Source organism: Motacilla alba, chromosome 12 (assembly GCF_015832195.1).
Source record: "Motacilla alba alba isolate MOTALB_02 chromosome 12, Motacilla_alba_V1.0_pri, whole genome shotgun sequence".
Taxonomy (NCBI): Eukaryota; Metazoa; Chordata; class Aves; order Passeriformes; family Motacillidae; genus Motacilla; species Motacilla alba.
The window spans coordinates 3,168,187-3,181,421 of NC_052027.1; the positions used below are offsets into that span (position 1 = coordinate 3,168,187).

General features: G+C 42.3%; 1 protein-coding gene and 1 long non-coding RNA gene across 3 annotated transcripts in view; one reads left to right on the forward strand and one right to left on the reverse strand.

Moving 5' to 3' along the window:
* LOC119706026 (contactin-3-like) overlaps positions 1-9,136 on the forward strand; it is a 100,643-nt gene extending 91,507 nt beyond the window's left edge. Inside the window, exons 17-21 of the mRNA XM_038149099.1 lie at positions 258-373; positions 1,006-1,192; positions 5,163-5,275; positions 6,286-6,454; positions 7,199-9,136. Of these exons, the coding sequence (XP_038005027.1) occupies positions 258-373; positions 1,006-1,192; positions 5,163-5,275; positions 6,286-6,454; positions 7,199-7,302 (689 nt within the window). The 3' untranslated portion in view covers positions 7,303-9,136. The remainder of the gene's footprint in view (positions 1-257; positions 374-1,005; positions 1,193-5,162; positions 5,276-6,285; positions 6,455-7,198) is intronic.
* The window catches only part of LOC119706027, a 166,461-nt gene continuing 160,410 nt past the window's right edge, over positions 7,185-13,235 (reverse strand). The window contains exons 4-7 of one of the 2 annotated variants that reach the window (XR_005258381.1): positions 12,044-12,164; positions 9,904-9,960; positions 8,659-8,708; positions 7,185-7,316 (exon numbers count right to left, since the gene is read on the reverse strand). This is a non-coding gene — a long non-coding RNA (uncharacterized LOC119706027). Of the gene's footprint in view, positions 7,317-8,658; positions 8,709-9,903; positions 9,961-12,043; positions 12,165-13,235 lie in introns of those variants that run through there. The other variant, XR_005258380.1, reaches the window with a different exon arrangement.

Below are 13,235 nucleotides of genomic sequence, written 5' to 3' on the forward strand. Positions count from 1 at the left end.
TGCTGCTTGCACTGTTGGGGCTGAAGCTGCAGCTCTGTCCTTGGTCCTGGGCTGGAAAGGATTGTTGTGTGGGGCTGAGCTGTGAGGAGAGCTGCTGGCACCGTGTGTGGAGCTCAGAGTCACACACCAATAAAAAACACTAAAGCTAAAGCTGAAAGCATCAGTTGCAGCAGCAGCTCGGGGCAGTGAGGTGGGTTGGGATGAGGATTTATTTATTTATTCCCAGTCACCTGTCCCGTGTTGATTTCCCAACCCAGAGCCCAGCACGGCCCCCTCAGGAGTGTCTGCCACCAGCCTGTCCTCCTCAGCTATCCAGGTGTCCTGGACAGCCATTCCCTGGAAGATGAGCAATGGAAGGCTGCTGGGCTATGAGGTGAGTCTGTGGAAATAAAAAATATTTCAATGAATCAACGCTGTTTATTAAATAAAATCCTCTCCTCTTCGTAAAGGGCCATGGGCCAGAAGGGTCGTGCAGGCTGCAGCACAACCACTCAGATTCACCCCAAATCTTGCTCTTCCTGCCCCACCTACAGCCGGAAGAAAGATAAATTTTTCTATCTTTGTTAAAAAAAACCCCACAGAATGAAGTTGTGTTTTGCTGCTTGTGCTGATAGGTAGTCACATGCCTGACATAACTCCAAGCTAGCACTTTTTCAGAATTACATTTACTTTCAAAGAAACTTCTTCATAAGATACATTTTTCTGAGCTTGTTTCCTTCTTAATGAAGTAATGGTTTTCCTCTTGTCATTTTTAGTTCAAGCAAGATCTAGTATTTCAATTGTCTTTTTCCTGCAGTCACACTGAAAAGAGCAGCAAGCGTCAGAAGCAGATGGATAAGAATATTTTTTTTTTCACAGTAAACATATTTCTGAAACTTTAATGTATTTCTGCCTTTTTCAGCTGAAGGGAAAAAAAAAAAGGCACTTAAAAGAGTGGAGTCCAACGCTGTGGGCGAACAGCCCATTCCATGCAAGATTTAAATGGCTTTGTTTTTTATCTCTTAGGTTAGGTACTGGAATAAAGGCCAAAAAGAAGAATCTTCCAACAGAGTAAAAGCAGCAGGGAATGAAACATCCATAAAAATTACGGGGTTGAGGAGCAACTTGGCTTATTACACAGCAGTGCGTGCCTACAACAGCGCTGGGGCAGGGCCCTTCAGTGCCACCGTCAATGCCACCACCAAAAAGCCACGTGAGTACCTCAGCCTGGGCTGGGCAGGGGCACAGATGGTGTGGCAGCACCAGGAGCGTTGAGTTTGCAGGGTCCCCAGGAGGAAGGGGGAGTGATTGAATCTGCCTCCATGTTCTTAGAAGGCTGATTTATTATTTTATTATATGATTTGGTATATGTTATATTACATTACATTACATTTATTATATTATATTTATTATATACATTATATTATATACATTATATTATATATATTATATTATATACCTTATATTTATTATATTATTTACATTACATTATATTTATTATATTACATTATATTTATTATATTACATTTTATTATATTTATTATATTACATTATATTATAATACAGTATACTGTATTATAGTATATACAGTATACTGTATATTAATTTATTATATTAATTTATTATATTAATTATAATATATACAGTATACTGTATAATATACTATATAATAATAGTATATTATATATATATAAAATAGTATATTATATTACAGTATAGCATAGTATATTATATTATAGTATAATATAGTAGAGTATATTATTGTATAGTCTAGTATATTCTATAATGCTATACTGCAACTATACTAAAGAACAGAGAAAAGATACAGTCAGAAGGGTAGAAAAGATAATAATGAAAACTCGTGACTGCTCTCCAGAGTCCAACACAGCTGGATGGTGATTGGTCATTAAGTAAAAACAATTCACATGAAACCCATCGAACAGTGAGCACTTGGTAAACAATCTCCAGACCACGTTCCGAAGCAGCAAAACGCAGGAGAAGCCATCAGATAATTCTTGTTTTCATTTCTCTCTGAGGCTTCTCAGCTTCCCAGGAGAAGAATCCTGGGCAAAGAGGATTTTTCAGAAAATATGGCAGTGACATTGGAAGGGAAAGAGAAGCAGTGGAATTCCTGGGAATCACAGTCTGAGTGACCTGAATTTCTGTGTAGCCACATGAATCAAGCACAGAGCTTCCACCACTTCTTCAGCAGAGTGGCTAAAACCCAACCGTGCCAGGGGAGCCCAAGGAACATCTGTAATTTCTGCACTGAACCTCTGTTATGCTGCTAATAACTGGAAGAAATTGAAAAGAAAAATCTCTGTTATTTAGAAGGGAAAAAAAAAAAAGACTTGTTGAATTTTTCAGTGTTCTCTAACATATTTATAAGCTCTCTAGGGCATGGGTTTTGAAATGCAATGAACCTCCTGGAGTTCATGCAAAACAATCCTTCATGTCCACTGTTTCCCCTTGAACAAATTGCACAAGAGGCCACTCTGCTGCTGCAGAGGCAAAATTAAGCTGGAGAACAGATTGTCAAAGGCTGCACTAATTTTTCTACAAGTGGAAATATTTTTAGTGTGCTCCTCCGTTGTAGCACAGCTCAGAATCAGGGTCATCAGTCTTGAAGTGTTTCTGTCAGAGGCACAAGAACATACAATTAAATCTGTCTGAAGGGTCAAATTCCCTGCAATAGTCATTAACATCCCCCGAGCAGACAGAGTTGTAGCATTAATATTATGAAATAAGCTAGTTTATCAGAAATTATTCTGTGCAGAAATGAGTGTCAGTCTGTCACTGAGGACTAAACCAACTCAGATTTGCCAGAGTTTAAATATATTATGTGCACAATTACCATGAACTGGCTGATCTGAGGTGACTCACTGCCTGCAGCCTGGACAGGACATGGGAAAAGGAAAATTAGAAAAATTTTTTTCTAATTCATCATCTTTGTGGCTGCTCACTAGAGGTGGTGCCAAGCTGGTCAGCTCAGGGATTTTTGAGTCTTTTTTTAGTGTGCCCTCTGCTTTTGGGGTGTGTGACTGAGAACTGGAGAAGCCCCTGATCTCACTGGTGTGAGCAGGATCTGGATCAGGCCCTTGGGCAAGACGCTGCTGTTTGGAATAATTAAAAAGGAAAATTAATTGCATTATGTCCATGAATCTCTCTGGTGAATTAGGAGAGCAAAGCCATGTAATGTCACTCTGAAGATTTTGATAAATTAGTTGAATTGCTGAGAGAAATAATTCTCCGTGCTACTGCAGTAAAAACTGATTTTTCATTCAAATGTGTAATTTTTAATCAATCCCGATTTGTAATTTAATTTGAATATTTGTGATTGGCGTGGTTTTCACTGTGAAGGATTTGCATTCCCCCACAGGACCTGCCAGGTACACCTCAGAAACTCTTTGCCATATCAAGGAATACAAATAGTTCAGTTCTGCTGGCAGTGTGTATTTCCAAATTGAAAGTGAGCCTTTGACAATTAAAATATCTTTGCTTTAAAATTTGCAGTATGCATGTTTACAGCCCAGAATAACAAGTGGAGGTTTAAATACTGCTGTGTAAAATGCCAAGTGGGTGGGGAAGACTTGCCTAAGTTGCGACAATTATTTCATATTTTGAAAATCTCGAAATAAAACTCAGTGCTCTGCCCATCAGCTGTTAATTCTGAGAAATGCTCCTGCCTGAGAGCAGCCTTCAGCCCCCGAGCAGCTCAGAAATCCCTGCAGCTCCTCGGGCATGTCCTGACGTGACTTGATAGATCAGGAGCTGCCACGAGTGAAGTTCTGAACGCTGGTGATTGCTGGAGATTTTGGTGTCTGCAGCAAATGGAGCTTCTGAATCCCTCAGACAGAGGCTTAGAGTTTTTACAGATAATTACTCTTCCTATTTTCCCCACGTGTCATCTTAATATTTTGTTGTGGATTTCAGGGATGACTCATTTCCTTTGAAATTCAGCTGTAATATCCCAGTGTGAAAACGATTCATACATGCTGTAACACTTCATTCTCAGGAGTGAAACAATCTCCTCTTACATTTACAAGGAGTAGTTATTATTAGAACATCAGGTTAAACCTTCCTCAGTACACAGAACAAGACAAATAGTAAAAGAAAATAGCTGTGGGTGGTTGGTTGACTTTGGAATAATTCTTTTAACTCTCAGGGTTTGGGGTTTTTTTCTGTTTTTTTAGTATAATCAGGTGGGTTTTGATCTGACTGCTTATGGAAAAGAAGGCAGGGAACTTCCTGTGCGAGAGAATTGAAAAGTGGAGGGGGAAAAAAGAGGAAGAACCCCATAAGCACATGGATACAAGTGTTCAAAAGCACTCTCAGTGCTTAAAGCTGGAACCTCCGGTCTCAGAGCACAGCTCAGCCCACCTAAGCAGCAGTTGCCTCCACTAGGTGACAGCAACAGTAAATTGTTTTCCTGAACACATTTAGAAAAGATTTTAATCATTGATTTGTGTCACTGCAGGACCTGTTTTCTGGGAAACCACACTGAGGTGTTTGAGGAGGTTTGTACTTCCCTTGGCAGCTCCAAGGTACATGAAAGGGGCAGAGGCCAGAGCATGCAGCTGCTTTGCAAATAACAGGCTTGGGTTGCTAATGAACCAAAAATCGCATTCAATTTCCATGGCCAAAGCCCACTTTTGGCACAGGCTCAGTTCAGAGCCACAACTCGAGTTGGAAGAGCCAGCAGACCAAAAAAAACTTCAAATGTTTTCCATAACAAACATCTTAAAGTCAATCAACATAGTAAGTAAATGAGAATATTCAACATAGTGGGTAAATGTGAATATTCACTGAGACTAAATTTGTCTAAAAATCTATTATGAAGAGTTTTCTTTTTCTTGGCACTGTACTAAACCTAGAAATTGTTACCATCATCAAGAGTTTGTTCTAATTAATCACCCGTGTCCTAAGGCACATTCTTCAGTCTGGCTGTATTGAAGGACCAGCAACAGATACTTCAACTTCAGAAACAACATTTATGTGCCATTCTGGCTTTTTCCTTCCTTCTGTTTTTTGAATTTAGCCTCTGAACCATAATGTGCACAGAGAGGAGCCTGCACTGGAGCTGCTTTTGCATCCCAGATGCAATGACAGCCAGCCACCTGAGCTGGTGAACCAATCACCAGTGCCAATTCAATTAAAGTCCTGCTTTTGTTGTGTGTTTGAAGCACCCAGCCAGCCTCCAGGAAACGTGGTGTGGAATGTCACAGACTCCAGGGTTGTCCTGAGCTGGGAGGAGGTCAGAGCCATGGACAACGAGTCCGAGGTCACGGGCTACAAGGTCAGTGGGGACAGAGCTGGGGACAGCCCAGGGCTGGTGTTTCCTTGTCTGTCTGCATGTTCAGAGCATGCACAATCCCACCCCTAAACCATTTCACTGGGGTCTCCTTGTAGGGATTTTAAATAGGTATTCTAACAGTGTCTCACCAGTAATGTCCCCCAGTCCCCTTTCCTCCCCATTGCTCAGCTCTTGGGATCCCACCCACACCTGGATCTGAGGACATTTAAACACTGATCACATCCATAACTCTTATTTTAAATGTGTAACACTTACCCAAATGGATAAAACTTTGAAAGAAACCAAAAAGATTTAGCCTGATGGATGTAACTTCCATTACTGGCCAGGTGTATTTATTATATTTATTATATACTATCACATATATTAAACTGATATTTTTAAACCTTTCTCCTCTTACCTGCTGTGGGCCATGCTCATTTCCCTGATAGAAATTACCCAGTTGCACCTGCTCTAAATCTGATCAGCACACAAATGAAGAAGCGTTTGAATATATCATATAAGTGTGTGTAAAAGAGCAGCTGAGGATGCTCCTGCTAAGCTCTGTAGAGCTGGATCCCACATGATATATTCCTGAATAAAAGATTTAGGCTGAAGATCTGATGACCCACCGAGTTGTATTGGCAAGAAGTACGTGTTCACTGCTTGTTCCAGTGTCCATTATTTCATATTATTGTAATAAAAATAACACATAGTTTGTATTACCATCCATTGTGCCATTTGAAATTAAATCTGGAATGAAAGGTGAAAATGTGCTTTAAAATGAATGAAAAATTCATTCTTCTTTGAATTAAGAACATTCCAAAAAATGTTTTTGAACATTTTTGAGTCAACGTTCAGAAGAGAACATTGATTGCTATTCCCCTCTTCCCCTAAATACAATTCCGCCCTGGAATATTAACCAAAAGTTAAGTATTTTCTCCCATCCTGTCCCTTTTCAAAGCTGGCTTGCTGGAGGCAGAGGAGGGCAGTGCTGAGGGCGTGCTGTGTTGCAGGTGCTGTACAGGACCAGCAGCCAGGGCGGCGTGGAGGTGCTGACCACGGCCAGCACCACGGCCGAGCTGTGGCTGCAGCTGCAGGACGATTATCTCATCGAGGTCAGAGCCACCACCGAGGGGGGAGATGGCAGCAGCAGCCAGCAGATCCTCATCCCCAGGCTAGCCAGTAGGTTGAACCCCTTTCCTTTGTCCCAGCTTGTCTTTTCTTCCTTTGGTGATGGGGGGGAGGAAACTTAAAATTGCTGCTTGGATGTTGTGTGGTAATAAGGTCATGAAAGGAAAGCAATTAAAATCTTCATGCCCTAATGCATGGCAGACTCCATTCTGCTGAACTGGTGAACTGCATGTAGATTGCTATTAACAATGTTAATTTTTTTTTTCTTTTTCTCCTTTTTTTTAAAAAAAACAAAACAAACCTATTACCTAGAGAATGATTAAGGTTGGAGAAGACCTCCAAGATCATTGACCACCACCTTGTCAGCTACACCAGAGCACTAAAACCATTCATGAGCACAGCATCTCTGTAATTTTTAAATATTTACTGTATTTTTTTACTTCTTTTTTTTAAATTTATTTTATTTTTTTACTTTTTCTCCTTTTTTTAAAAAAAAACCCTCTTACCTTGAACGTAAACTCACAGAATTATTAAGGTTGGAAAAGATCTCAAAGATCATTGAGTCCAACCTTTCACCAAACACCACCTTGTCAGCTACACCAGAGCACTAAAACCATTCATGAGCACAGCATCTCTGTAATTTTTAAATATTTACTGTGTTTTTGTCAATCTCTAGTGCTTGTAAGAAAAAAATTACAGTAATTTTTGCTTAGCATCTTGGAAGAGTAATAGTGTGGCAGAGCAGATACTTCTGCTTTCATTCAATCCTGAATTTATTTTTTTCCTTTCTCACAGGTATGGATGCAAGAGGTTCTGGCCCATCAGTTTTGAGTATCTTCAGTGTCTCCAGCTTCTTAGCAACAATATTTTCCTTGACCCTTAATTCTGTGTTGTGCTGATATATTTTCATTTGCTGGGGAAAAAAAAAAATTGGTTACTAAAGTGCTTTTTTAAAAAAAACTGCAGTGGTTAATGCATGTTTTTTTCTTCTATCCTGACGTGTTTTTAAATTCTTAATATTTCACTGTAAGTTGAAGTAACAAATACCATGTAAAGTTTAGCAAATCCTTGAAAAAGGAATCTAAAATGCCTTAATACTTGAACCAAAGGAGTTTACATGTTCCATACTTCAGATACAGTGTAAGAGAGAGGGGGAGGGATGGCACTGCGAGGTCAGGGCCACGAGGGAGAGCGAGGAACAGCATTTTTGCAGCAGCCCTGAATTGTTCTGGGTCTGTTCTGCATTGCTGAAATAACATCTGACATGGAAAGGATGAAATCAGAGCTGCAGGGTGACACGACCAGCACGTGGCTGCTCCCAAGGCAGTGCCATCCCCCAGGAGTCGGGATCGTTTCCCTGCTGCCCTTTGTGGGAGTTGCTCTCAATGGAAAGAAATCCCAAAAGAAACCTCCTTCAAAGAAATCCCATCTGGAGCAGGGCAGAGGCAGGGCCTCCCCTGCTGCTCCTGGGAAAGGATCTCCCAGCTGTGGGTTCAAGATGTTCTTGTGCACCTTCTCAGTAAATTCTGAATTTCATGTCCTCATCTCCCCCACCTTGCCTTTCCTAACCAGGTTCTCTGCTCACAGCCAGACTCTCCCACCTTGAGGGTGATGTGCTTGCCCTGCTGCCAGTGTTGAGGAGCTGAGGTGCCCAGCTGGCAGCCCTGGTGAGGGGCAGGGGCACCACGGCCTCATGAAGAGGGACAGCCACCCCCTCCCTCCCTCCCTCCCTTGTGACCTGGTGCTCCCAGACCTGCAGCCCCAAATTCTCCTGCTCATTTCTCTGCCACGCTGCCCTGCAAACACCCTGAGTTCAGACTCACAGTCAGACCTCTCCTTCCTGCTGCTCTTGAACCAGTTCTGAACCGTTCCAGCTGCTCTGGCTCTCAGCTGCACCCCACTGCTGTCACATGAGTCTGGGAAGTTCATGGCAGTATTAGGATTTTTAAAAAAAAAAGATACAACAACACTTCAGACTTGGTGTTGTAGAGAAATCTGTGCTTTCTTTCATGGCAGTAAATTAAAGATACATTCAGCCTGGTCCATTTGACTTCTGGAGTTGTGGCTCCAGTCAAATCAGCCTTTTTAACATCTTTTAGAGAGGTCACAGCATCCTGTGTCCACATGACATAAAGCATCATCTCCTCTTAAAAAGACTAGGGTTTTTTTAATTTCACAATACTGTTACAACACATAGAAGTAAAAAGGGAGAACCAGGATTAATAAAATTGTGTTAGCACTTTGGAAAAAAATACCTTGATATGCATTCAGCTGGCAGATGAGCTCCAGATGAGACAAAGTGCTGCTGAGGAAAGCAGGAGCTGTAAATACTGTACATAGAGAGCTATAAATGAGTTTAAAATTAGTTGTTTTTCCATGTGGCTGACCAGTGTTGTTTTCAGACACTTGCAAACAGGGGGGTGGGTGGGACATGGAAATCCAGGTGTTCCTAGTGAGTAAATAGTTCTATTTCATGCAACAAAGGGTGACTCTTTCTCTTGTCTCACAGAATTCTAGTCCAGGTTCCTGTACTGCCCATGTTTCATGCACTTACATTGTATTATTACTTGATTTCTAGTTCTATATCTCCATGAGATATGTACCCAGTACCTTGTTTCATATTGAAAAGGTTGAAATTTATCCTTGAACTTCCAGTTGTGTGTGTATCCTATGGTTATCTGTATGCATTCTTTTCTATGGCTCTAATAAAATATTTATTACATTGAGGGATAATAGAATATCTCAAAGTGTTATTGCTTGTTCCTAGTACATATTTGCACACGTTGGGGGTTTAATACATCTAAAAATGGTGGTGCTCAAGCTTCTGAGCTCCACCTCTGCCTAGGTTTGCATCAGGATGGGAAAAAATCCACCTCTGTTTTTCATCTATCCAGCCAGGCTGTTTCCTCTCCCCTAAAGTGGAAAAAGAAACCCCACTGTAATTACAGTGAAGAAGAGTTAGTTTTTTATAATAATTTATTCAGTGTATTACTATTTAGCATTAAATTGCAGCTCCTGTTTGCTGCTGCAGTTGCCTGTTCCTTACACACTGCAGCTTCCCATAAAACCTGAGATTTTCCAGCACTAAAACCTTTTTTCTTGGGAACACAGACACAGCACAACTATTTATTTTGAGCTTTTAAAGTGTGGGTTCTACCTGCATCACAGGGAGCTGATCCAGATGCTGCAATAAGGGTTAATAATGATCCCAACAAATCACAAGTGTGTACACAAGACTGGAGTGATTTTTCTGGAGTAAATCAGGTTTAAATCAGGTTTTTCCTGTCAGAAGGGTGTCCTGCCTTGCTCTGCCTCCCCCAGTGTCCAGATCAGTCTTCCTTTAAGCTGATCACTCTTTCTTCCTCCTATCATGTTATTGCAGCTCAGGGTTATTTGCATTAATAGAAGTGTCTGGGTTCTCCAGTGAGTTGATAAAAAACAAGCTGGCATTGGGAATGTGCAGGAGGGGAAGGTGGAGAGGCAATAAGGGATAATCCTACCTCTTGCAGGCATTTCCAGAGCAGCTCCCGTGACCATCCCAAATTAGCAACTCAGTCCTGGGGTGAAAAAAAAAAAAAGGAAGAAAAAAATAAATAATAATAATGAAAAATGTGACTGGAATTACTGCAGGTGGTGGGGAAGGTGGCTCTGCCATTCCACTGGACTTGGGCTTCCCCAAATAACTGGCACTTGGTCACATCTAATATTTGAAATCTCATAAGGAACAATGGTAGGCTTCAGTCATAGCTTTAAAAATTGCATTCTTCTCAATTCCCCATCCAACATAAGATCTGTATTCTAAAGCCTGAATTTCTCAGAGGTACTTGGAGTGAGAATTTCTTTAAAACCCAACTTTTCCTTTGAACAGTTTACTGTGGGATATGTTACAAACATGCAGGATCCTCTATGAATACAAAATGAGTTAAAACCTAATATCACTTCATGCCAAAGAAATATTGGAGATCTCTGTTTTCTACTTAATTTGCCTTTCAGTGGTGGCGGGCAGATGTGGGCAGTGCCTGTCAGGTTATATCTGTTATGTCTTAATAACAGGCAATAAAGCAAGCTGTCCAGCATGAGGGAGTGCATTCATCTGACAGCTCTGGCTGAAATAAATAACAATGGAATATTGTGAAAATAAAATGAGTTTGTAAACAGGCCCTGGCTCTCTTAGGGGAAACAACCGCCTCGATTGTTTTATGCTAATGCTGTGAACTCCTGCAAATCAATAAAAAGGGATGTGTGCAGCACAGACAGACCTGAGTGCACCTTCTGCTGCCTTATCAGGGCTGATGGATGCAGAGAGGCACTTGGAACCTGGGAGCTGCCAGGGATGGGGGACGTGGAGCTCCTTCAGCAGCTCTGGGAGCAGCCTTGTCCTCTGGGAAAAGGGATTTCCTGACAATCCCACAGCACACAGCCTGGGGCTCTGAGGAGGATGGAGCAGCCCAGGAAAGAGGGCAGAATGTCTCATTTTTCAGGCTGAACTCACAGAATGACCAGGCTGGAAAAGACCTTCAAGATCATCAAGTCCAACCCATCCCCAACAGCTCAGCTCAACCCTGGCACCCAGTGCCACATCCAGGCTTTTAAACACACCCAGGGATGGTGACTGCACCACCTCCCCGGGCAGCCATTCCAGAACTTTATCACCCTTTCTGTAAAGAACTTTTTCCTGATATCCAACCTGTATTTCCCTTGGTGCAGCTCGAGGCTGTGTGCTCTGGTTGTGTCAGTGCCTGGAGAAAGAGCCCAGCCCCAGCTGAGCACAGCCACCTTTGAGTTGAGGTGCTGGGGCTGGGCTGGACTCGGATGATCTTGAAGGTCTCTTCCAACCTGGTCATTCTGTGAACTACTCAGCAGCCTCAGCAAGCTCTGTTGCAGTTATTAAAGTCTTACCTTTGGCTTGGAAGTGTTTCTCAAGGTGGCTGAGGGTGGGACACCCCACTGGCACCCCCAGGCATCCCCCTGTGCCAGCTCTGCCACTTTCTCCTGCTGGCAGGTGGTGCCAGAGCCAGGGGACTGTGCACAGGAGATGCCCTCAGAGGGCACCAGTGTGTCTGTGCACGAGTATTTGCCACAAGTACAGCCCACTGTCCCTCTCAGATAACTTTGGCACGAATTTGGGATCCATTCCCCTGGTTTTGTGCCAGTGGCTGTGGGTGCCAGTCCTCTGCTGGCTCTCGGATGCACCCCAGAGCTGCCCCCAGGAGTTTGGTGTTTCAATAAAGAGACTCTCACCTTTCCTTCTTGCAGAGCCTGAGCTGCCAGGCTGCAGTGTCTGCAGTGCCCTCGTTGGAATTCATACCCTGCTCTTCGCCTGCTTTGGGTTTGAACTCTGCTTTCAGACTTCACAGTTTGTGCATGAGAGTGTTTTAGTATTAGAATTTCGCAGGACCTTCATGTGCATCCTTCCTTTGCTTTTTCCATCCTTAAGGGTCAAGAAAATGTGATAAACTCAACTTGGAATTAAATTTCCTTTCTTGAACTCCTCACTGATCTTTTTGAGGTCAAAAACTGTCTTTGAAACTCTTTTTTTTCTTTTTTTTTCCAAATGCACAAATAAAGGAGACAAGCCCGTAACCCCAGCAGCATTACTGAGACACTTTCTTCCCAATGTACCCAAGATTATTTTCTTACCCTTTAAGAGCATAATTAGTCCTGTGAGGTCTGGACCACGCCTGCTCTTTGTGCTGTGCTCTCCATTCCTTCCCAGTGATTAATTCCCTTGGGGGGGAGAACATCAAGGCACTGGCAGAGGCTGAAAAAGGAAGAATCAAAAGCATCCCGTTGGAGCCTGTGAAAGGATGCAACTTCAGGATGTTCATTCACTCAGCCCGTGACAATTTAAACTCCAAACAGCTCCCAGGACAGTGGGACAGCCAAAAATGTCCATCAGGAAAGAGAAAATTCTGAGACAGTCCAGCTCCTTGCTGCTTCTCAGCCCTGATCCTCCCAAATCCTGCACTCCTCGGGATGCAGAACTGCAGGAGGAGTGTGGTAATTTCTGGGTCCCCCATCAGAGGAGGAAATGAATGAATGTTCTCAGAAGGTTAATTTATTATTTTATGATCTATGTTCTGTTAAAGAATACTAAACTCAAACTATATTAAAGAGTAGAGAAAGGGTACAGACATAAGGCTGAAAGATAATAATGAAAACTCGTGGCTCTCTCCAGAGCCTCGACACATCTTGGCCAATAAGCAAAAACAATCCACATGTTGGATTATTTTTAAACTGAATTTCTAAGACACGTAAGGAAATGTCACCGGTGTATTTTTGGTCTCGTGCTTTTGTCAAGTAATGGGCATAAGTAACCATCTTTTGAAGCAGGCTCTGCCTCACCACTAAGTACCACAAGCACAAAGTTGCTTGCTTCTTTAAATTACATTTATTAAGACACTCGGGAATGGAGTACACACTAATTTCACTGGATAAATGGAAATTTGAGCCCTCTAGGCTATATCCATAGTTACTAATTATGAAAAGTAATGACCATGTGTGGCAAAAAACCAACAAAATATCCAACAACTACAATGTCCAACCACATTCCAAAGCAGCAAAACACAGGAGAAGCAAATCAGGTAATATTGTTTTCCTTTTTCTCTGAGGCTTCTCATCTTCCCAAGGAGAGAAATCCTGGGCAAGGGGATTTTTCAGAAAATATGACAGTGACAGAGGAGGGACAGGGATCTGCTCCATCATGAGCCAGGGGTGCAGGACTGGACTGTCCCAGCACACAGGGAGGGTTTGCATCCCCTTGGGCAAAGGTGGGGCCTGAACCCAGCTGCCAGAGCACGTGGCCAGTGATGAAAATGCACAACAAAAGTGA